The sequence below is a fragment of the Polypterus senegalus genome, chromosome 8 (assembly GCF_016835505.1).
Source record: "Polypterus senegalus isolate Bchr_013 chromosome 8, ASM1683550v1, whole genome shotgun sequence".
NCBI lineage: Eukaryota > Metazoa > Chordata > Cladistia > Polypteriformes > Polypteridae > Polypterus > Polypterus senegalus.
The window spans coordinates 166,166,623-166,188,953 of record NC_053161.1 but is presented as its reverse complement, the minus strand read 5'-3'; the positions used below and the strand labels follow the sequence as shown (position 1 = coordinate 166,188,953).

The window sequence follows — 22,331 nt, the reverse complement described above, 5'->3', positions numbered from 1 at the left end:
TTACTTTAAGTAAAATGTGACACTTATTTAGTAGCCTTTTGAAACAGTAACGTTTTCGGCAAGGTGCTTAGAAATGAATTACGTTAATTTAAAATGCTTAGATAGCATACGTCAGACAATAAAACGCATTTCTGGTTGTTCTAAGTAACAATCATTACTGTCCTGTCATTCTCACGGCGGCCGTCGCTTCAGTGACGCTGCCTTACAATAAGCGGGCAGTTCATCCTTGCAGTAGGCGTCCCATGAAAGACTATGTGGGCGTGTCGCAGTGTTATGGGCGTCCCGTGAATGACGTAGTAGATAACTATCGTGTGCTGAAGTTTCACTCTGTTTCCTCTTGAGAACCTCGTGCTCAGATTTCTTTACGGCAACAAGCTCAAGGAAAGGTGCAGAAGGTGAGACAAAGTCGAACGTGGGGATCGCGTACGGGTGCGAATACCAGCAGTGAGGAAGACCGCGATATGCGGAGAGGCTTTAGTTTTTAGGAGGTGCCTGACGCCGCGTGGTTAGCTTTTAAGTGTTGGGAATTGAGCGCTACGTGGAGGAGGCTGCACAGCAAATCGCACCTTCACGAGTTTATTGGATGACGGGGGTCGCACACTATTTTGCTAGTCCTACGTTTATTTTCCGGTCGGTGTTCTGTGAAATGTAAAGCTACATCTAACTTGGCGGAGGCGCGTTAAGCCGGGGTTGTTTCTGCTCTCTTTCGTGCTCCTGCACTTTCCGCGCCGTTTCTCCTTTTGATTTCGCGCATGCTCCGAAGAACTGTGCTGTTCGTCGTGCACGCGCTTGTTCAGCCGCTCACTTCCGCACGGCCCCGTCGTTCATTTCTGGTTTTTCTCGAGCACTGTGTTTTTTTATCCGTTTTATTTCCTAAAGCCGTCATCTGAAAACTTTATTAAACTGGCGACGAACGATGTAAATTTACACGGCGCGTTAAGGTTTTATTTCCAGCAGTTTGTCTCATACTGAGACCCATTAGAAATAATTTAAATGATCATTTTGGTGTTTTCTCAGTAGGAAAGATGCTCGTGCGGTTTCACTGTAACAGGACGACTTTGATTTGTTTAATGGGAGTTAAAATTAAAAAGCATTACACACGCTGCTGCAGCTAGAGGGATGCAGTAAAATCCCAAGCTGGCATGGTATTATAGTTTGTGATATTTGAAACGGTATTGTTTTATTTAATGTCCTTTTATCCTTTTCAACTACTTTCAGTATTTCTGTACACTTTTATACTTTAGCTTACTAGAGATGGCCGTGTTAAATGAAGAACAGGACTCAAGCCAATCGGGGCTGTTTGTGTCGGACCATATGAAGCCATCAAAAGGTGAAGGCCACTACTCGACTATTATGGGCTGGAGCTAAACTGTCTGTCCTCATTGTTTAAAGTGGCCTCAGGCACCTTGGTGAGCAGGGGGACTGGGAATGGGCCACAGTGTTTACAATAAGGGGACAAACCGACAGACGGCATTTACTGCAAGAATACAGGGCTTTGGAAATTAGGGGCGAGGGGTAAAATATTTTGTTAGTTTAGAATATGAAAAATTACCCGAAGAAGTTATTTTAAAATAGATTATGTAGCCAATTCACTTTGAAGTAGAAGAGCCTATTGAAATTTATTTTCTTTAAGTAAAGCGTGTTTGAGAAGCAATGCAGTTATGAGGAATATGTGAAAAAGCGTTATTTCAAATGGCAGGTACTTTTAAAGTGAACCAATTCTTTACATCCCAATTGACGTTACTTGCTATTAAGAATTGTTTTCTCGGAGAATGTCTGCTCTCAGTTTATACTAATGTACGTTAAAATACGCCCAATAATATTATAATTAGATTAATTACAGATAGTGGTGACTGTGGAAGCACCTTTTATTTATTTCTTTTATTCTCGTCTTCTCGACTTGGCTTGAATGTTGTTGTGCTGTGAACTTTTGTATGTAAGTTGATAAATATTTTGTATGTCTTTATTTGTTATTTAAACAGAGCAATGTGATATTAGGGTTTGATTGGTGAGAAGCTTTCATATTTAAAGACCCCCTCACCCCCCTGAGTCGTTAGGACTGACTGATCAATTTAATGGCCGAGTTGGTGAAGCACTTCAAACCAGTTCTGAGCATCAGATCAGCTTTGGCAAGAGTGACTGTGTTTGGACTGAGAGCCGAAAAACACAAAGAAAGCAACTGGCAGCCCCCACGAGAAAGCCAAACTACCACTTTAAGCAATGCATCTCAATGACTCCTCTCTTCCTAGTTGTCTCGACTTCGAGGCCACTTTCCCAGAATTCATTTTGCGAGTGACCTGCTTGGCTTCATGGGTTGTTGGCAGGTTTTGCACTGGATGCTGGGATATTGGCATGAAATGTTACATCAGGTCTGCTTTGGCTGCCCAGCCAGAGAGTCGGCCCTGTTTTTGACTTGAGTTGTCCCAGTTCAGGTGCACTGAGGGGATCATCTCTTTTCATGACTCTAGAAGGTTCTGTAGCAGTGGTCTGTAGATTCTCCATGTACATTTCTTGCTGTGTACATATTGCTCCAATGAGACTTATAAACTCCAGTCGTGCAGAGTCAAAGTGATTACGTCCTTCATGACAAACCTAAAAGTGTCCCTGTCCTGTTTAAGGGCATTTTACTTAACATCCATCCTGGGTATGACGTTAATCAGCAAGTTGGTCCGCCAGCTTGCTGCGAAAACTGGAGTGATGGTGGCAAACTGACAGTTCAGTGTGCTTCTGAGGTGTGACCTGCTGCACTCGGACCTCAATCTGGGGGGCTCGCCGTGTGGTGGGTGCGACAGCTCACTGTAATCCGCGCCTCCTCCCAACCTCTGCTCTCTTTACTTAACAGCATTAGCATTTCCGCTGGCACCACTTCTGTTTCAGTGCCACATCGTGCATGTCTCGCCAATCTTTGCAGGGATTTTCATTCGTTTGGTGGAATGCACAACTTTGCCACCTCCAAATATGAAAGCTCTGCTGCTTGAAATGTTTGAATTCAGCAGCTTTTTGACTTCATTCTGGTTAGGCTGACTACTAATGTCGTTGTCTAAGCATTTCTCTCCATAGACTCTGAGTGTGCAAGTAGAATCGATTACCGCTAATCCTGAAGATTCGACCAAAACACTAAATGTGTCTGAGTTTGATTGATTGATTGATTCATTTGTAAATGATGTCATGTTTCATTCTTCACGGTTCTCTCTATTGTCCAATCTCCTCTGTTATCACCTGTTCATTTATTTTTGCGCAGTCTTTAGCCCAGTGCTCTGATGATAATGCATTTTGATCTCCTACCATATTTGTCTAACAGATTATTGCCTGCCAATGGCGACTTGTTCTGGCTGTGTTGTTTCTGACTGAGTAAAATATGCAGTTTCCTGTGTGACGGTAATGCCCATTCTTACCGGACTTGACTTCACTACAATAATTCTCATTAGCGCCAATTCCATTGAAGGAAAAAAAGTAAGTGACATCCATGATGTTAATGGCAGCTGCCCTGGGTCTGTATCTAAACACGCCGTGTCCAACAGCTTAAAAGCTCGCACGGTATCAGGGACAGCCATGTCACATCACACTTATGGACCTCATCGTCGCAAGACTTGGCCTGCTCATTTGGTCATCTGAGTGACCCATGGAGCTGAAATTGCACGTGTCTTGGATCAACAGTAATAAGGGAGAGTTAAGATGACAAAGTTTGAACACTGCTGGATTATGACTTTGACTGTCTATTTCTCCCTAAATATAAGTTGCACAGAAATGGTTCTCGTGTCATTTTAAAACTCTTTTCCAGCTCTGCAGTTTGTGAAAATACTATGCTATCCCCAAAATGACCATGTTATGAGTGATTATAATATTAAATTTTTTATAACATTTTAATTTTATTAAAATCAAATAACATTCCATAAAAACAAGTTTAACAAAACTAGGTTTAAGACAAGTCGACCCCCGTCCATAAGAAAGAGAGCTTGGTCAGCAGAGTAAAACTCTAATAATAGTAAAAATATACGGAAATGAATAAAAAATAAATAGAATAAAAAAAAAGTAAAAAGAGGTGAGAGACTCTGCTTCCTCAATTTAAATGCTTATTCTAAAATTTAATTGATCAGATCCTGCCAGGTTTTGAAAAAGTTTGCACAGATCTTCTAAGCGCGAATTTGATTTTTTCAAATTTCAAGTACAGTACAATCCATCTTAACCGGCCACCTTGGAACTGGACCCATGGCCGGTTGCTGTTTTCGCCGGTTAATCCGACGCATACCTATTTTCATGTAGAAAAATATTTCTAAGGTGTGTACTGTACCTCTTTGACGTTCCTGAAGAAACCACATCCACAAGGCTTCATCCGCGATTTTGCACACGGTTTTTTTTCTCGTACAACGACTGGACAGTGTGGTGTAGCGGGTCCACAGCTCAAGTCAAAAAGGCCACTTTTTAAATAAATAATCGCCGGACTTGCGGCTTAGTAAGGGGGCGTGGTATGTGTGGCCGATCGTTCCCGGGGAATTTGTAATGCTGAAGAAAGCGGTCGCTCCAGTTGAGTGATAACGGAGCTGGAGTGGCCGGTATCGAAGACGACTGGCCGTCAAAAGGCAGCGGAAGTCGTGGAGGCTTTGGGCTGGTTTAGCCCCAGCATGAGCGCCCTGGCCACTGGGGAAAGAACCCAAGTCTCGGTCCAGTCCGACGTAGCTAGGGATCGGAGGGCTACCGGACCAGTATGGAAGGCAGCTGCACCTGCAGGTAGGGCGACTCTGTTGCGATGCCCGATGGGAGAAGCAGAGGAGCCGCCAGGTAGAAAAAAGAAGGCACCGTGCTTTGGATTTTAAGAGGCTGCTTCCAGCCCTTATTTTAACCTCGTTTGTGTTGTTTTTTTTACTAATGGATTTTAACCTCCACTAATTCACTCGTTTTGATGGATTATTTATTTAAATAAGACTTTTGATACAATGCACTATATTTTTTTAACACTGTTTTGTTGTTTGCTTTTAAAATACCTCTCGCCTTCCAGGAAAGAAGGAAGTGCATACGTATAATAACTCAGGATTAAAATATATACAGTGTGTGTGTATATATACATATATATATACATATATATATATATACACTCACCTAAAGGATTATTAGGACCACCACACTAATACGGTGTTTGACCCCCTTTTGCCTTCAGAACTGCCTTAATTCTACGTGGCATTGATTCAACAAGGTGCTGAAAGCATTCTTTAGAAATGTTGGCCCATATTAATAGGATAGCATCTAGCAGTTGATGGAGATTTGTGGGATGCACATCCAGGGCATGAAGCTCCTGTTCCACCACATCCCAAAGATGCTCTATTGGGTTGAGATCTGGTGACTGTGGGGGCCATTTTAGTACAGTGAACTCATTGTCATGTTCAAGAAATCAATTTGAAATGATTCGAGCTTTGTGACATGGTGCATTATCCTGCTGGAAGTAGCCATCAGAGGATGGGTACATGGTGGTCATGAAGGGATGGACATGGTCAGAAACAATGCTCAGGTAGCCCGTGGCATTTAAATGATGCCCAATTGGCACTAAGGGGCCTAAAGAGTGCCAAGAAAACACCCCCCACACCATTACACCACCACCACCAGTCTGCACAGTGGTAACAAGGCATGATGGATCCATGTTCTCATTCTGTTTACGCCAAATTCTGACTCTACCATTTGAATGTCTCAACAGAAATCGAGACTCATCAGACCAGGCAACATTTTTCCAGTCTTCAACTGTCCAATTTTGGTGAGCTCATGCAAATTGTAGCCTCTTTTTCCTATTTGTAGTGGAGATGAGTGGTACCCGGTGGGGTCTTCTGCTGTTGTAGCCCATCCGCCTCAAGGTTGTGCGTGTTGTGGCTTCACAAATGCTTTGCTGCATACCTCGGTTGTAACGAGTGGTTATTTCAGTCAAAGTTGCTCTTCTATCAGCTTGAACCAGTCGGCCCATTCTCCTCTGACCTCTAGCATCAACAAGGCATTTTCGCCCACAGGACTGCCGCATACTGGATGTTTTTCCCTTATCACACCATTCTTTGTAAACCCTAGAAAGGGTTGTGCGTGAAAATCCCAGTAACTGAGCAGATTGTGAAATACTCAGACCGGCCCGTCTGGCACCAACAACCATGCCACGCTCAAAATTGCTTAAATCACCTTTCTTTCCCATTCTGACATTCAGTTTGGAGTTCAGGAGATTGTCTTGACCAGGACCACACCCCTAAATGCATTGAAGCAACTGCCATGTGATTGGTTGATTAGATAATTGCATTAACGAGAAATTGAACAGGTGTTCCTAATAATCCTTTAGGTGAGTGTATATATATATATATATATATACTTTATTTTAACAGGCCGGTTAATACGAGGCCAGTTAAGAGGGATTGTACTGTAGTATATAACGTCAGTTACCCACTGACTTAAAAGAATTGAGTTAGACTTATCTTGCTCAACTGGAAGGATTCTAAGTACCAATAATGAAGTATAAAGACAATGACAGTTTGTTTGTCCTTCTCCACTTTAAGCCCCTTTGTTAGCCCACCAAACACAGCTGTTAGTGGATTAGACGGGATTGTGACACCAAGTTGGCTGAAAGGCATTTAAAAATTTTGGTCCAGAATGATGTTAATTTGGCGCAGGCCCAAAACATGTGGAACTCGATTGCAGGTTGGATCTTGCTCTGGAAACATTTTTGAACAATTTTTTAATGAGAGATATTCACTCGATGTATAATTTGAATAAGTTAAGCTGTATGCTTTGCGCATATGGAGCTCGAGTGAATTCTCTGCATTGCTACCTTCCATTCCTTTTCTGAGATGCTGAGTGAAAGATCCTTTTCCCACTGTCCTCTTAAATCTTTGAAAGAGGACTGTAAAATGGTTTTATACATTATATAAATGCTGTCTGAGTTCTCAAGACTGGTCAAAATCTGAATATGCTTCATAGATACGATCCCTTTTCTCCTTTAAAAACAGAGCATCAAGCTGTGACGCGGAAGCGCGTCCCCATAGCAACTTGCTGCTGAAACCTGTACAACTCTGAGTGTCCAGCGGCAGAAAACACAACAGGGAAAAAAACTGAGAACGAAGGCTTTTCAATTGGAGAACTTCTCGTCAGTCGTTAGCGTGTGAAGGGAGGGGGTCACTGTGTTACTGCAGTACCTAATTCAACGGCTGTCTCCTTACAAATACACTGTGTGCACAATTATTAGGCTAGTGAGTATTTTGACCATATCATCATTTTTAATGCGTATATTCCAACTCCAAGCTGTATTAACTTGAATGCTTATTGGATTTACGCACGTCAGGTGATGTGTATTTGTGTAATGAGGGAGGGTGTGGCCTAAGGAGATCAACACCCTATATCAAGGTGTGCTGAATTATTAGGCAGCTAGTTTTCCTCAGGCAAAATGGGCCAAAAAAGAGATTTAACTGACTCTGAAAAGTCAAAAATTGTAAAAGTCTTTCAGAGGGATGCAGCACTTTTGGAATTGCTAAGATATTGGTGTGTGATCACAGAACCATCAAACATTTTGTTGCAAATAGTCAACAGGGTCGCAAGAAACGTGTTGAGAACAAAAGATGCAAATTAGCTGCCAAAGATTTGAGAAGAATCAAACGTGAAGCTACCAGGAACCCATTATCCTCCAGTACTTTCATATTCCAGAGCTGCAACCTACCTGGAGTGCCCAGAAGTACAAGGTGTTCAGTGCTCAAAGACATGGCCAAGGTAAGGAGGGCTGAAACCCAACCACCACTGAACAAGAAACATAAGTTGAAACGTCAAAACTGGGCCAAGAAATATCTGAAGACAGATTTTTTCAAAGGTTTTATGGACCGATGAGATGAGAGTGACTCTTGATGGACCAGATGGATGGACCTGTGGATCAGTAATGGGCACAGAGCTCCACTCCAACGTGGAGGTGGGGTACTGGTATGAGCTGGTATTTTTAAAGATGAGCTAGTTGGACCTTTTGCATTGAAGATGAACTCAAAATCAACTCCCAAACCTACTGCCAGTTTTTCAAAGACACTTTCTTCAAACAGTGATACAGGAAAAAGACCATGATTTTTATGCAGGCCAATGCTCCATCACTTGCATCGAAGTTCTCACTGCGTGGCCAGCCAGTAAAGGCCTTAAAGATGAAGGAATAATGACATGGCCCCCCTTCCTCATCTGACCTAAACCCTATCGAGAACTTGTGGGCACTTCTTAAACGCTAGATTTACGGGGGAGAAAAACAATACACCTCTCTGAAGAGTGTCTGGGAGGCTGTAGTCACTGCTCCACAAAAAGCTGATCGTCAACAGATCAAGAAACTGACAGACTCCATGAATGGAAAGGCTTATGACTGTTATTGGAAAGAAGGGTGGCTATATTGCTCATTGATTGATTTTTTGAAATGTCAGAGATGTTTATTTGTAAATTTTGAGGTGTTTGTTTATTATTCTCACTATAACAGATGAAAATAAACAAGTGGGATGGGAAAATTTTCATTTTTCCTTTAGTTGCATAATAAATCTGCACACTAATAGTTGCCTAATTGTGCGCACATATGTATTCCCCTGATGATGTTCACACTCACATTTCTGTTGTGAAACATTTAGGTTTCAGGTTTATTAACATTTTGGATTGACTGATAGCACTGTGTTTGTTCCATATTAAAATTAATCCTCAAAAATATAACTTGCCTAATAATTCTGCACTCCCTGTATAGATGCGAGCTCCATTCCAGATGCCGTTTTTGGTACCTTGATCAGTCGCTTGATCAGGAATTTGGGATTTGACAGGCATTGGGGGGGGTTTAAGTTTTCTAAGTCATTGAGTTTTGTTGGTTTAACTTTTTTTTTATTTTATTTCTGAGATCATAGATGTAGGAAAGGGCTATTGGTTTGATGTTATTGTCTCTACTGAGTAGGGTTAGGTTTAGTTTGGTTGTGAAGCCTTTGGGTAATTGAAAAAAAAAAAACAGAATACGGTTGTGTCGTCCTACAGAGAAAAAAATGATAGCGTCTTTATAAGGTATGGGACATTGGCCGCTAGGGGGTCGTTTAACTGAATTGGGATTACAGAGGTGTGCAAGGGCTGCTTGTGGGGAGAATAACAGTCTCCTGTTAGTCAGTTCAGGCTCCTGATTGTCTGGAGGTTGGAGGAGCTCAAAAAGACTGCGTTAGAGCCTTCATTTTTAGTAAATGGTTGGGCAGTTTTTTTTTTCCTAGAAAGGGAAAGTTGCCTTTGAAGGTAAGCCATATTTTGATTTGATTTGATTTTTTTTTCTATCATTTTTTTTGAAAATGTGTGTGTTGCTGAAGTTTATGGGATAATTAATTAATTTTTTGGTTTTCCTTTGTAATATTTTTCTGTGTGAGTGTGGACACTACATATATTCCTGTCCCAGAACTTTCCTTGCCAAAGGATTGATATAATAAACAGATGTTTTACTTTTTTCTTCCTGCCATAATTCTTTTGTTTTGACTCTGCTGGTGTCAACTTCCGGTCCTGGTCGTCACAAACTAAAAGGTTACCTACTCCCGCCCGTAAGGTGGCTTGTGACACAAGCCTTTCTGTTAGAGTAGTTGCACCTTCATCTTTGTTCAGATCTTCTGCTCAAATTGACATCACAATGCTGTCCCTGTAGGTGACAGTCCAACTCCAACTACGTGGTTTTTATTTCTAAACTCAGTAACCCGTGTCCATATTAAATCTTCATTTTTCAGCTCTCGTATGCCTTTCTCTTGTCAAATGCAGACAGGATTCTATAAATAGCAGCCATCCTCTACTACAAATGTTAAACTTAAATAACAACACAACACTTTGATGTTAGCCACAATCTTTTAATTCTTCTCTCCCATTAAACACACCCGTCATGAGTAACCTTCTACAAACCCCGTATGTCCTTCTCCCAGTCAGGATGCAGTCCCGTAATCTCACAAATAGGAGCACATAAGATATAGAATATAACAACTTAACAGAATGAAGCTCCCGGTGCGCAGTTCAAGTCCAGCGAGGATATCCAACAAAGACCTAAATATGACGGCTTTAATAGACCTGCCATTGCTGTGTTCAAACACAATGGTGCCATGTAGATAAAGTGTTGTCATTTGTACATGGTGGGGCTGAAATGTATGCAAATCACCTTTAATGAAGGTCTGCAATGCACTTTGACCTCCTTTGTGTCCCAGAGGAGGAAATCAAGAACATTGTGTTTTTGACCCAAACCTTATGGAGATCACTGTAACCCTGAAGTGTGCTCATTATTTTTACTGACTTTATGAAGTCAATTCTACCACTTTTATTTTCACAGGGCTTTCCCATTTCACATGGCCATACACTGAGGTTTCTAATGGCCTCCAGCTCAGGGCTGTCCATGTGAGAAGGGAATCTGAGAAGAGAAGGGCAGACACCTAAAGAGAGAGAAGAGTTTCCCACAGAACATGGCCTCTACCAAAGAAGATGGCGTGGATGAAAGAGCGGTGGACATTAAAGAGGAGGACTGTGAGCGGCTCACACCAGAGGATGTGTGTGTGAAGCTGGAGGATCACGAAGAAAAAATTTCAGTTTTTAAAGAGGAGGAGTGCAAGGAGGCGACTGCTGCCATTAAAGCTGAGGATTTGAATGATTTCTCTGCTGGTCTTGAACTTCAAAAGCATGAAACTGAGGATATTTTCAAGCAAGATGCCTGTGAAGAATCTCCATCCAGTTTACAGCCCTGGTCCACTAATACGGGACGTCTTGCTACGCAGGAGAATTCTGCAGAGCTGAAATCGGAGTTATCGGAGTCTGAAGAGAAAATCACTGAAGGAAATGGGAGAGAAGGCGAAGAGTCACCTGGGAGTGTTGGAATAAGTAAGTAATGTGGTTAAATATAAAAGAAAGAGAGCGTTTATAAATTCTAACAGTGGTTGCTTTGATGTTTTTAGAAGACTGAAATGAGAGTGGAAGATCAGGTTAATTGAACTTTGATGAAGACAACAAACAATAGGTTACTTAATAAATAATAAATTAGAAAAACTTGGGTGAATAAGGAAAAATCTAGTGTTCAGCGCATGACTTGGTCATCATGAAGCTGTGACATATGTTAGGCCAACAGCGCATTATGTTTAATGAAAATATCAAAAGTCATATTTTGTTAGACATGTATATTTCTTAAATTGTACAGTAGTTAAGGCAGAAATGTCCACAAAAAGAAATAAATAAGTAAAAATAAAATCCTTACCCCTGTGCACTAAATAAGAGTGAATTTGCTCACGCCAGTTCACACCTAATATGTGCCACTTCTTTCTAATGGTAATCTCGTGCACTTTGACGTTAACAGTGGCAAGAGCTACCTGTACAAGCCATGATGACATTCAGGGGGTCTCAGGGTCTTCTTTCAGCATCTCGTGTTCTGCTCTCGGCCTGAACTTGCTGGGGAAGCATGGCCTGGACAAGTTGGCAGTGGTGTGAAATCTTCACTTGGAGATGATCTCGGGCCCTTCCGTCTCTCACAGTCACATTGGGTCAATTTGGAGCCGCCACTCCACTTCGCCTGCATGTTTCTGGGGAAGAAGCACAATAACCAGAAACACCATTCAGTAACCCTATGTAGAACAACTGTGGACAGGATTTGACCACTGGACACCTGAACAATAAAGCAGCTGTGCCCCCATAGACACAGGCGGATATATTTGTATGTTTATTGTTTAGGCCAGATTAGGTTCTAGAGGATGTAAATACAGGCAGTCCCTGAGTTAGGTATGAGATAGGGACTGTAGGTTTCTACTTAAGTTGAATTTGTATGCAAGTCGGAACAGGTACATTATTTTAATAAATGCTATTGTTGACCTACTGTAACCAAGTGCTCTGCCAGTGAATGATGGAGTTTCACCTCTTTCTGACCTTTTTTATTATTTCTATTTTATTTTCAATGGTGATGGTTTTTCTCTTCTTTACTACATCACCAGCACTTGCTTCAGATTTGTGTTTCAGAGACATTCTTAAAGGGTGAAGACAAAAGGTTAAGATGAGCTCTTCTGCACAGCACTGTCCACGCTATCACAGCAGGAAGGCACCCATCGTCAACACGTCTGATGTATAGGGTGGTCCAGATATAATTATGCAATTTTTGTTACGCTATAACTTATTCGGTTTATTACATAGAAAATCACCTGAAAAATCCTGGACCATCGAGAAGTGTGCGAACTGACGACATGAAGAATCGTCTTCGCACCAAACTGTAATCGTCCACACATAAATCAAAGTCATCCAGACGATCTGGATCTGCATAATTAGATCTGGGACACCCTGTACTGACGAGAGACTACTTCCTGCTATGTGTGTAACAGTACAAGCAGTCTTGCTATTGAGAATGAATGGGGGCAGCGAGGGGCGGTTCATCACCAGCCCACCACAGTCACCTCCACTACAGCAACACCACCGCCCCCATTCAACAGGCAGCCATCCGAGGCACACTACAATGCTACCCCCCGCCGCCTCATTCACCCTCAATGGCCTCTGTTCAGGCACAACCGGATCACCGCTTGCAGCATTACCAGCCGCCCACCTAGAACGAAAGGGGCAGCCATGTGTGGTGGGCAGGCAGTGAAACCTGGAGCCGCCCGAGGGACAATACACTGCACGAGCAGTGAAATCACCCCCGTCCAGCCACCGCTTGCAGCGTCCCCAGACTGAAGATGACGGAGCAGCAGTTACTGAGGCGCATGCGTCACAGCTGTGGCCCCGTTCGTATGTCGGATGTCCGTAACCTGGGGACTACCTGTATCATCACATACATTACAATTAAGAAGAGAAAACCCAAATTCAGACACATTATTGGGTAGGAAAGCTCTGATCGGAGGCTTTAGAGCTGATATTGATCACTCATTCCATTCCATTGGGATCTTCTGATATCAATAATACGTTTTTTTGTTTTCAAAATAATAAATGTATTTTTAGCCATGCATAAACTTCACCTTCCATAATAAAGTGCTACAGCATACACTGTGTGCACAATTATTAGGCAAGTTGTATTTTTGAGGATTAATTTTAATATGGAACAAACACAGTGCTATCAGTCAATCCAAAATGTTAATAAACCTGAAACCTGAATGTTTCACAACGGAAATGTGAGTGTGAATATCATCAGGGGAATACATATGTGCGCACAATTATTAGGCAACTATTAGTGTGCAGATTTATTATGCAACTAAAGGAAAAATGAAAATTTTCCCATCTCACTTGTTTATTTTCATCTGTTATAGTGAGAATAATAAACAAACACCTCAAAATTTACAAATAAACATCTCTGACATTTCAAAAAAAATAAATCAATAACCAATATAGCCACCCTTCTTTCCAATAACAGTCATAAGCCTTTCCATTCATGGAGTCTGTCAGTTTCTTGATCTGTTGACGATCAGCTTTTTGTGGAGCAGTGACTACAGCCTCCCAGACACTCTTCAGAGAGGTGTATTGTTTTTCTCCCCCGTAAATCTAGCGTTTAAGAAGTGCCCACAAGTTCTCGATAGGGTTTAGGTCAGATGAGGAAGGGGGGCCATGTCATTATTCCTTCATCTTTAAGGCTTTTACTGGCTGGCCACGCAGTGGAGAACTTCGATGCAAGTGATGGAGCATTGGCCTGCATAAAAATCATGGTCTTTTTCCTGTATCACTGTTTGAAGAAAGTGTCTTCGAAAAACTGGCAGTAAGTTTGGGAGTTGATTTTGAGTTCGTCTTCAATGCAAAAAGGTCCAACTAGCTCATCTTTAAAAATACCAGCTCATACCAGTACCCCACCTCCACGTTGGAGTGGAGCTCTGTGCCCATTACTGATCCACAGGTCCATCCATCTGGTCCATCAAGAGTCACTCTCATCTCATCGGTCCATAAAACCTTTGAAAAAAATCTGTCTTCAGATATTTCTTGGCCCAGTTTTGACGTTTCAACTTATGTTTCTTGTTCAGTGGTGGTTGGGCTTCAGCCCTCCTTACCTTGGCCATGTCTTTGAGCACTGAACACCTTGTACTTCTGGGCACTCCAGGTAGGTTGCAGCTCTGGAATATGAAAGTACTGGAGGATAATGGGTTCCTGGTAGCTTCACGTTTGATTCTTCTCAAATCTTTGGCAGCTAATTTGCGTCTTTTGTTCTCAACATGTTTCTTGCGACCCCGTTGACTATTTGCAACAAAATGTTTGATGGTTCTGTGATCACACACCAATATCTTAGCAATTCCAAAAGTGCTGCATCCCTCTGAAAGACTTTTTACAATTTTTCACTTTTCAGAGTCAGTTAAATCTCTTTTTTGGCCCATTTTGCCTGAGGAAAACTAGCTGCCTAATAATTCTGCACACCTTGATATAGGGTGTTGATCTCCTTAGGCCACACCCTCCCTCATTACACAAATACACATCACCTGACGTGCTTAAATCCAATAAGCATTCAAGTTAATACAGCTTGGAGTTGGAATATACGCATTAAAAATGATGATATGGTCAAAATACTCACTTGCCTAATAATTGTGTACACAAAGAACATTTAGATAGATACTTTATTAATCCCCAAGGGCAAATTCACATACTCCAGCAGCAGCATACTGATTAAAACAATATTGATTAAAGAGCAATTAAAAAGCAGTGCAAGTTAAAAAATGCAAGGTGGAGAGTGCGTAATGCACACATAATGGAATAAAAACAAGCTGAACAAAACAAAAGGCATGTCTTAATCATACTCCACATTTCTAATCAAATAAAATGTTCAATTAGATATTTGTAGCCGTCTATCACAACAAGAAGAAAACGAGACAGTCTTACTGAACGCTTCTGGTTCTTATCTAAGAATATAAGCATCTCTGCATGTTCTGAGGACAGTCTGGTCCTCCTGTCATGCAGGACGTGTGCTGCCATACTGAACCGACCCTCGTTGTCCCCACTCGTATAATGAGGGCACAGATAGGACGACAACTTGGTCCTCCAGAAAGCCAGTGGCCCAGCATTTTTTGTGGTATCAGGCTCACAGAGATAAAGATTCACCTCTGATGCTGCTCACTCAAATATGTTTTTATCTTTATTGACCAATTTCTTCATGCATTCTGCAGTTCTGTTGGCAGGATGTTTCTTTGGATCTCTCGGCTGTCCTCTGTCGCTCCGAGTGTGTGTGTGAGACACCAACACTAAGCAGTTTATGTGTTTGAGATTCGCAATTGTCTATGAAATTCGTGTCCTTGTACCATTGTTTAATTTTGGGGGAAAAAATCATTATGATGGTAATATCTGTTACAGAATTCGTAACTGTATAGTGACTATTCACATTTGATGCTTATTATGCATAATTCGTAATTTATTTAGGCCTAAAAACTAGGCTCGTACCATTCTACCCAACAAGCAAATAAGAGGGCTGATTTCAATTTCTTACTAATTGAAGTCCACTTGATAACGATTTTATATTTATTTACCAGCTCGGTAAAACTCTGCATCCTTTTCCTCCCATCTACCTTCACATTCACTGAAAGGCTAATAAAAGGGGTTTTAGTCAAAAATCGAATGCCTGGTTAATTAATTATCTATATTAATAAAAGGCAAAGCACTCACTCACTCATCACTAATTCTCCAACTTCCCATGTAGGTAGAAAGCTGAAATTTGGCAGGCTTATCCCTTACAGCTTACTTACAAAAGTTAAGCAGGTTTCATTTCGAAATTCTACACGTAACGGTCAACAACATCCGCCATGTTGAACTTTCTTATTTATGGCCTCATCTTCACGAAATTTAGTAGGCGGCTTCCCTGCACTAACCGAAACTGATGTACTTATTTTGGTGGTATGACGCCACTGTTGGCCGCCATATTGAACTTTCCAACGTCACCAATTTTCCAACTTCCCGTGTAGGTAGAAGGCTGACCCCATCTTCACGAAATTTGGTAGGTGGCTTCCCTGCACTAACAAAAACCGATGTACGTTCTTATTTCGGTGGTATGATGCTACTGTCAACCGCCATATTAAATTTTCCAGACAAATTTTTTCCAACTTCCCGTGTAGGTAGAAGGCTGAAATTTGGCAGGCCCATTCCTTACAGCTTACTTAAAAAAGTTAAGCAGGTTTCATTTCGAAATTCTACGCGTAATGGTCATAACGGTTGACAACGTTTGCCATGTTGAACTTTCTTATTTATAGCCCCATCTACACGAAATTTGATAGGTGGCTTCCCTGCGCTAACCAAAACTGATGTACAGTGGTATGATGCCCCTGTCGGTCACCATATTGAAGTTTCCAATGTCACTAATTCTCCAACTTCCCGTGTAGGTAGAAGGCTCATATTTGGCAGGCTCATTCCTTACAGCTTACTTACAAAAGTTAAGCAGGTTTCATTTCGAAATTCTACGCGTAACAGTCATAATGGTCGACAAAGTCTGCCATGTTGAACTTTCTTATTTATGGCCCCATCTTCACGAAATTTGGTAGGCAGCTTCCCTGCGCTAACCGAGACCAATGTACGTACTTATTTCGGTGGTATGATGCCACTGTTGGCCGCCATATTGAACCTTTCAATGGTCTTTGTTACTTATGGGCCCAGCTTCAAGAAATTCGGTACGCGGGTTCCCAACGCTAACTGAATCCTACTTACGTACATATATACATCCATACCCTGAAACTCGGTCAACGTGTGAGGCGGCGTTGGGTCCCCCATGCTTTGCTTGGCCCAGCAATTCTGAATGCTGACACTCTGTGCTAAATCTGGCTCAGCTCTTCATGGCATGTTACACAGAAAAAGAATGAAAAATACATTTAAAAAGATCTAAAACAGATACAGTGACACAATTCTTAATATTATAACAAACTTATTATAACACTTTCACATATGAGAGAAAGGTGTAGAAATTGAACAGACAGCACCAGAGCATGTAAGGACCACACACTGATTGGTCAGACCATAGATGGCACCTCAGTGTGATGAAGTAACCACTTGTACTGTTTCATTTATTTTAAAAGGTGGGTAGTTTTTAGGAATTTGGACATCAAACCCTGAAGTTGCAGGTTCAAATTCAGCTATTAACACCATGTGACAACAAGCTAGTCACGTGACCTGCCTGTGCTCCAGTTGGAAAAAACAAGAGAAATGTAACCAGTTGTGCCTCAAATGTTGTAAGTCGCCTTGGATAAATGTGTCAGGGAAAAAAAAATAATAGTTAAAATGTTTGTGTTATTTCAGATTTACAGAAGAATGGCAGCTTCTCTCCACCTTCATTTGGTCAGCCCTCTCTTCAATACGATGAGAAATGTATGAAGAAATCAACAAGTGGATCAAAGAACCAGACAGAAGCCATCAAAACTGATCCACAGCAAGTGGAGAAAGAAATCCAAATTCATACTGGAAGCAAATGTTGTTTGGAATGTGGCAAACAATTCACACATAAAAAGGATCTTAATAAGCATATGAAGGTTCACACAGGAAAAACACCTCATTGTTGTCATGAATGTGGTAAGTCATTCTCAACGAAAGGCCATCTTCAGAGGCATAGAAGAATCCACACAGGAGAAAAACCTCATTGCTGTCCAGAATGTGGCAAACAATTTTCTGACAAACGCAGTTTTCAAAAGCACACGCAAATTCATAATAGAGAGAAAAAGCAGTATGCATGTCCCGAATGTGGCAAATGTTATACAAACCAGAAAAGTCTTCATAGACATGCCAAAATCCATACTGAAGAAGAATCTTATGGCTGTTCTCAATGTGAGAAACGATTCTTAGATTTAAGTGCACTTCAGTGCCACATCAGAACTCATACTGGAGAGAAACCTTATTCTTGTCCTGAATGTGATAAGCAGTTCTCACAACAAAGCACCCTAAAGAGTCACATCAGACGTCACACCGGAGAGAAACCTCACCATTGCTTGGAGTGTGGCAAACAATTTTCACGCCTCAGTTCCCTTTATAATCATAGGAGAAGTCATACTGGAGAGAAGCCTTACAGTTGTAGTGAATGTGGAATGCGATTCTCATATAACAGTTGTCTTCACAAACATAAAATAATTCATTCTGGTAAGAAACAGAGCTGTTCTGAATGTGGCAAGCTTTTCTCAGATGGCACAACTCTTAAAGATCACATGAGAATTCACTCTGGAGAAAAACACTATTGCTGTCCAGAGTGTGGCAAACGATTCTCGCGTCCAAGTTCGCTTAGGTGCCACAGAAGGATCCATATTGGAGAGAAGCAGTACACTTGTTCTGAATGTGGTAAAGGGTACTCTTCCAGAAGAAGTTTTCGGAGACACACACAAAGTCATAATGGAGTTAAACTTGTCCTATAAATCACAAATGGTCTTTCCATTGGCTCCTCAACCAAAACAATTGAAAAAAATCTTCTAATTGAGGTAAAGGACTCCAGTTGAAAGTAGTTGTAAGGTATGGTAACCTCAGAGCCACGTATGAATTTACAAAGGAATAAACACACAGGAATACAACACACATTTCACAGCAAGAATCTTCTTCAACAACTTATAGATGCAAGAAAAAACCTCATTGTTGTCCTAAATGTGGTTAACGCTTTGCAGACAGCAGTCGTAGACGTAAATAGTCATAAATGACTGGCTTACTTGTGGTAAGCCTCTTAGCTGTTCTGAATGTTGAAAGTGGTCCTCCTGTATCAGCCATCATCAGCAACACGTAAGATTTCATGAAGGACTCAGAAACTGTACTGTCAGGATGTCAACCACACAGGGACTGATCATCTCTGCACCGGTGCTGTGACATAAGATGGTGAACAATACAAACACCAGAGGACAGAATGAGGTAGCAACAGTACTGGGCGGTGATAACTTCAACCATAGAACACAACTGAAAAAGTTTAATGAAAAAATGGACAAATCAAGTCCACAATGCACTGCCAGCTACCAGGAGGTGCCACTCACAACGAGGGGAATATTCTTAACCCTGATAATGAAGAAGTCAGTTAGTGAGGTCAGCTAACAACCAATGCTGTCCAATCAGATACTGGGGAGGGACAGTCGGGGTGGACAGGAGACCAGAAAGAGAGCTGTCACATGACAGGCCAATGTAGAGGGGATTCATAAGATTTTTACACTTATTTAGGTTATCATTTATAAATGATGAGCCTTTACAAACCAAACACATTCATTGGCTGTGTGTCAAGGGTGAGTCCAAAAGTGGGAATTTAAGAAGATCTAAATACAAATAAAATGAAACATTCAGGGTTCAAAGAGAAATGTTTAAGACCTGAAGAGGGTGTCGCAGTTCACTTCTTCATATCGATACCCAAGACAACGTTTCTTGACGTCGAGACTACAAGCTGGACGTCACAGGAGCTCCAATAAACTCAAACAGCAGGATGGACAATTAGAAGCTCTGCTTTGGGAGAGTGTCAGTCAGCTACAAAAAGCTTCGCCTTCATTTCCTTGACAGAAAACTCCAAAAAGCAGAAGTGGCCCCTTCGCACCCCCACCACTGAAGGTCAAATTTGACCCCCTGACTACTCGGCATTGGCTCACTCTGCTTGGACTTTCTGTATTTTGTAGGTTTTATGTTTTGTTTTTTAGCCACACTCTCTTTACATTTCATTTGATTGATGTTCTCAAATGTGTGAGTATAGTTTGACTCTTACAAGGACTTATCTAAAAAGGGTACATTGGCTATGAAATGGAAGAAGGCAGAAAAATATAAAAAGTGGAAAAAATTAAGAGTTGAAATCGATGAAATATGCTCAGTGGCAGAGGAGACGTGGACAAAAGCAGAAAGGACAGCACAGAAAAGGCAGGTACCAACTGAAAACAAAAGAAGGCTGATTGGTGGAAAGAACTGTCAGTCACTCCTGCGTGGACTGTTGAGGACAGCCGTGGACTGCAGACTTCAAACTTCATGTGTTTTTGATTTCAAATCTGTGACCATGCACTGAATAAGTCTGTTATTTATCGGTTCGCATGTTCTGAAACTGCAACGTCAACACAAAGATCATACATACACGTAATGTGGCATGTGTGATCAGTCACTTTTGTTTGATTTTTATCTGCCCTGTATCGAGTGCCACTTCCAGATCGGCAACCCCACTGCACCCCGTAGCACATTAGGAGTTTGGGACTGGAGCACAAAGTGGATTGGAACTCTGAGAAGGACAGACTTATAAGACGTGAATAAAACCAGCTGCCCTCCCTGGTCTGTCTTCATTCAGAAGGACTCACCTGAGTGGTGTGATTGTTCTGCGGCACTCCTGTTAGCCGATATTTCATCAGCTTGCTTTCTGCGTTTCATCTGATAACCAGCAGAGTTAATCAAAGATGAGCCAGGCCTGTTAAAACGGGAACGTTATTGACATTTTGTTTTGCTTTAAATATTTTTTCTGCTTTTTTTACTTTGAGGTATTGGAGGCCTTGTACATTAGAGATTATTAATACATGAGCATTTGGTGTTAGTGAATTGACAATTAATAAACTGTTTTTATTGCTAAATTGTAAGTCTGGCCTGGTGACAGTTTGGTCGTCTCTGACCCAAAGCTGCCCTTCAAAGTACAATACAATACAATACAATACAATACAGTTTATTTTTGTATAGCCCAAAATCACACAGGAAGTGCCGCAATGGGCTTTAACAGGCCCTGCCTTTTGACAGCCCCCCAGCCTTGACTCTCTGAGAAGACAAGGAAAACTCCCAAAAAAACCTTGTAGGGAAAAATGGAAGAAACCTCGGGAAAGGCAGTTCAAAGAGAGACCCCTTTCCAGGTAGGTTGGGCGTGCAGTGGGTGTCAAAAGTAGGGGGTCAATACAATACAATATACAGAACAGAACAATTCCTTAATACAGCATAATAATAAAAATTTTATAAGTACGGTTTAACAGTAGATGATATGACATAATTAGGTTTGGAAAAGTGAGGGCACATTGACTGGGACGTCGTGCAAAAAATCTTGGAGGAAACCTAAATTAATTTAGATAAACTTGACGAATCCCAAGGGGAACTTTGAATGCAAACAGCAGCAGAAACATAAACATTCAAGGATGTGTACACACAAGACAAATAATACAATCAGTCAGTCAGTAGATCAATTGATGTAAATTGTGCAGAAATAGCAAATTGAACTTAGAGTATCAACATTTAGTTCAGGATGTCAGAAGGACGCATTGAAGTGGGCAGCAAAGACCCCCAAGGCGCTTCTTAGCACACTGCGGTGGAATGAGCCTGTGGCCAAAAGTGCCCCACAGAGATCCCCACCTGGAGGGCATTTTTCCTGATGGCCTTCAGTTTTTCCCCCCATCCTCTTTCCACAACAATGCCCAGTATATCCAGGGTTTGCCAGGTGATGTAGCAACTTTTCTGACTGGTTTCTTCTGGCTGGCCTTGTGCTTCATTTGAAGGCCCCGGGAGACAACAATATAGAACACCACACTGGCTAATCCTGACTTTTGGAAGATTTCCAGCAGCTTGCTGCACACATCAAAAGACCGGAGTCCGCTCAGGAAGTCTAGTCTGCTCCAGCCCACCTTGTACAGCACCATTGTGTCATCAGACCAGTTCAGTTTGCTGGTCATATGGACCTCCAGCTACTTTTTCTCTGCACCACGTGCACATCCTCCCACTGAAGAGCGGGTGGTCTCGGAGGCTCTTTGGCCTGCCAGAAGTCCACCACCAACTCTTTTGCTCTGCTGATATTTGAATAGTAGGTGGTTCTCCTGCACCAGAAGCCAAATTCCTTCACAAGCCTCCTGTACTTCGACTCATCTCCATTATTAGTGCAGCCAATGATGGAGGAGTCTTCTGAGAACTTTGAGCTACATTTTTTTTGTATGAATATGTGCTATATAAATAAATGTTGATTGATTGATTGAGAATGTCTGCAGGTGGCAGGTGTTAGGATTGTACTGGAAGTCTGTTGTGTAGAGAGTGAACAAGAAGAGTGGCAGAACATTTCCCAAAGGTGCTCCAGTATTATACACCACCAGTTCTGACACACAGCCCTTGACCCTCACAAACTCTCGTCTGTTATTCACATAGTCCAGGAGACTGAGGGGGGCATCATGATGCTTAGCCTTGAGCCTCTTCAATAGTCGATCATGACTGTGGTGCTGGCTTTGTCCAAGTGAGAGTAGGACGGTGGAGCAGACAGACAACAGCATCCTCCACACTGATATGTGTCTGATTGGCACACTGCAGACCATCCAGATGTGCTGAAACAAGAGGCCATAGCTGTTTTAGGACCAGTCGCTCAAAGGTCTTCATGATGTATGAAGTAAGAGCAACTGGTTTGAAATCCTTGGGGTCACTGGAATGCCCTTTCTTTGGCACTGGGACCACACAAGACGTTTTCCACAGCTGGGGAACCTACTGGAAATTCAGGGAAAGGGAGAGAAAGTGTTAAG

The 22,331-nt window shown here is 41.8% G+C and overlaps 1 protein-coding gene across 1 annotated transcript; it reads left to right on the top strand.

Annotated features, from left to right (window-relative positions):
• The first annotated feature begins 315 nt into the window (after positions 1–315).
• Positions 316–20,426, top strand: LOC120533282 (zinc finger protein OZF-like). The gene is made up of 3 exons (XM_039760099.1): positions 316–395; positions 10,298–10,839; positions 17,176–20,426. Exons 2-3 carry the CDS (start codon positions 10,428–10,430, stop codon positions 18,273–18,275), a joined length of 1,512 nt encoding a protein of 503 aa, XP_039616033.1. The 5' UTR covers positions 316–395; positions 10,298–10,427; the 3' UTR covers positions 18,276–20,426.
• The last annotated feature ends 1,905 nt before the right edge of the window (positions 20,427–22,331 follow it).

What these genes read in the sequence shown, in the direction of transcription:
- LOC120533282 (XM_039760099.1), top strand. Translation starts at nt 10,428, where the DNA reads ATGGCCTCTACCAAAGAAGATGGCGTGGATGAAAGAGCGGTGGACATT. An exon ending in ACCTGGGAGTGTTGGAATAA is followed by an intron (nt 10,840 to 17,175) that starts GTAAGTAATGTG and finishes GTGTTATTTCAG; the next exon opens with ATTTACAGAAGAATGGCAGC.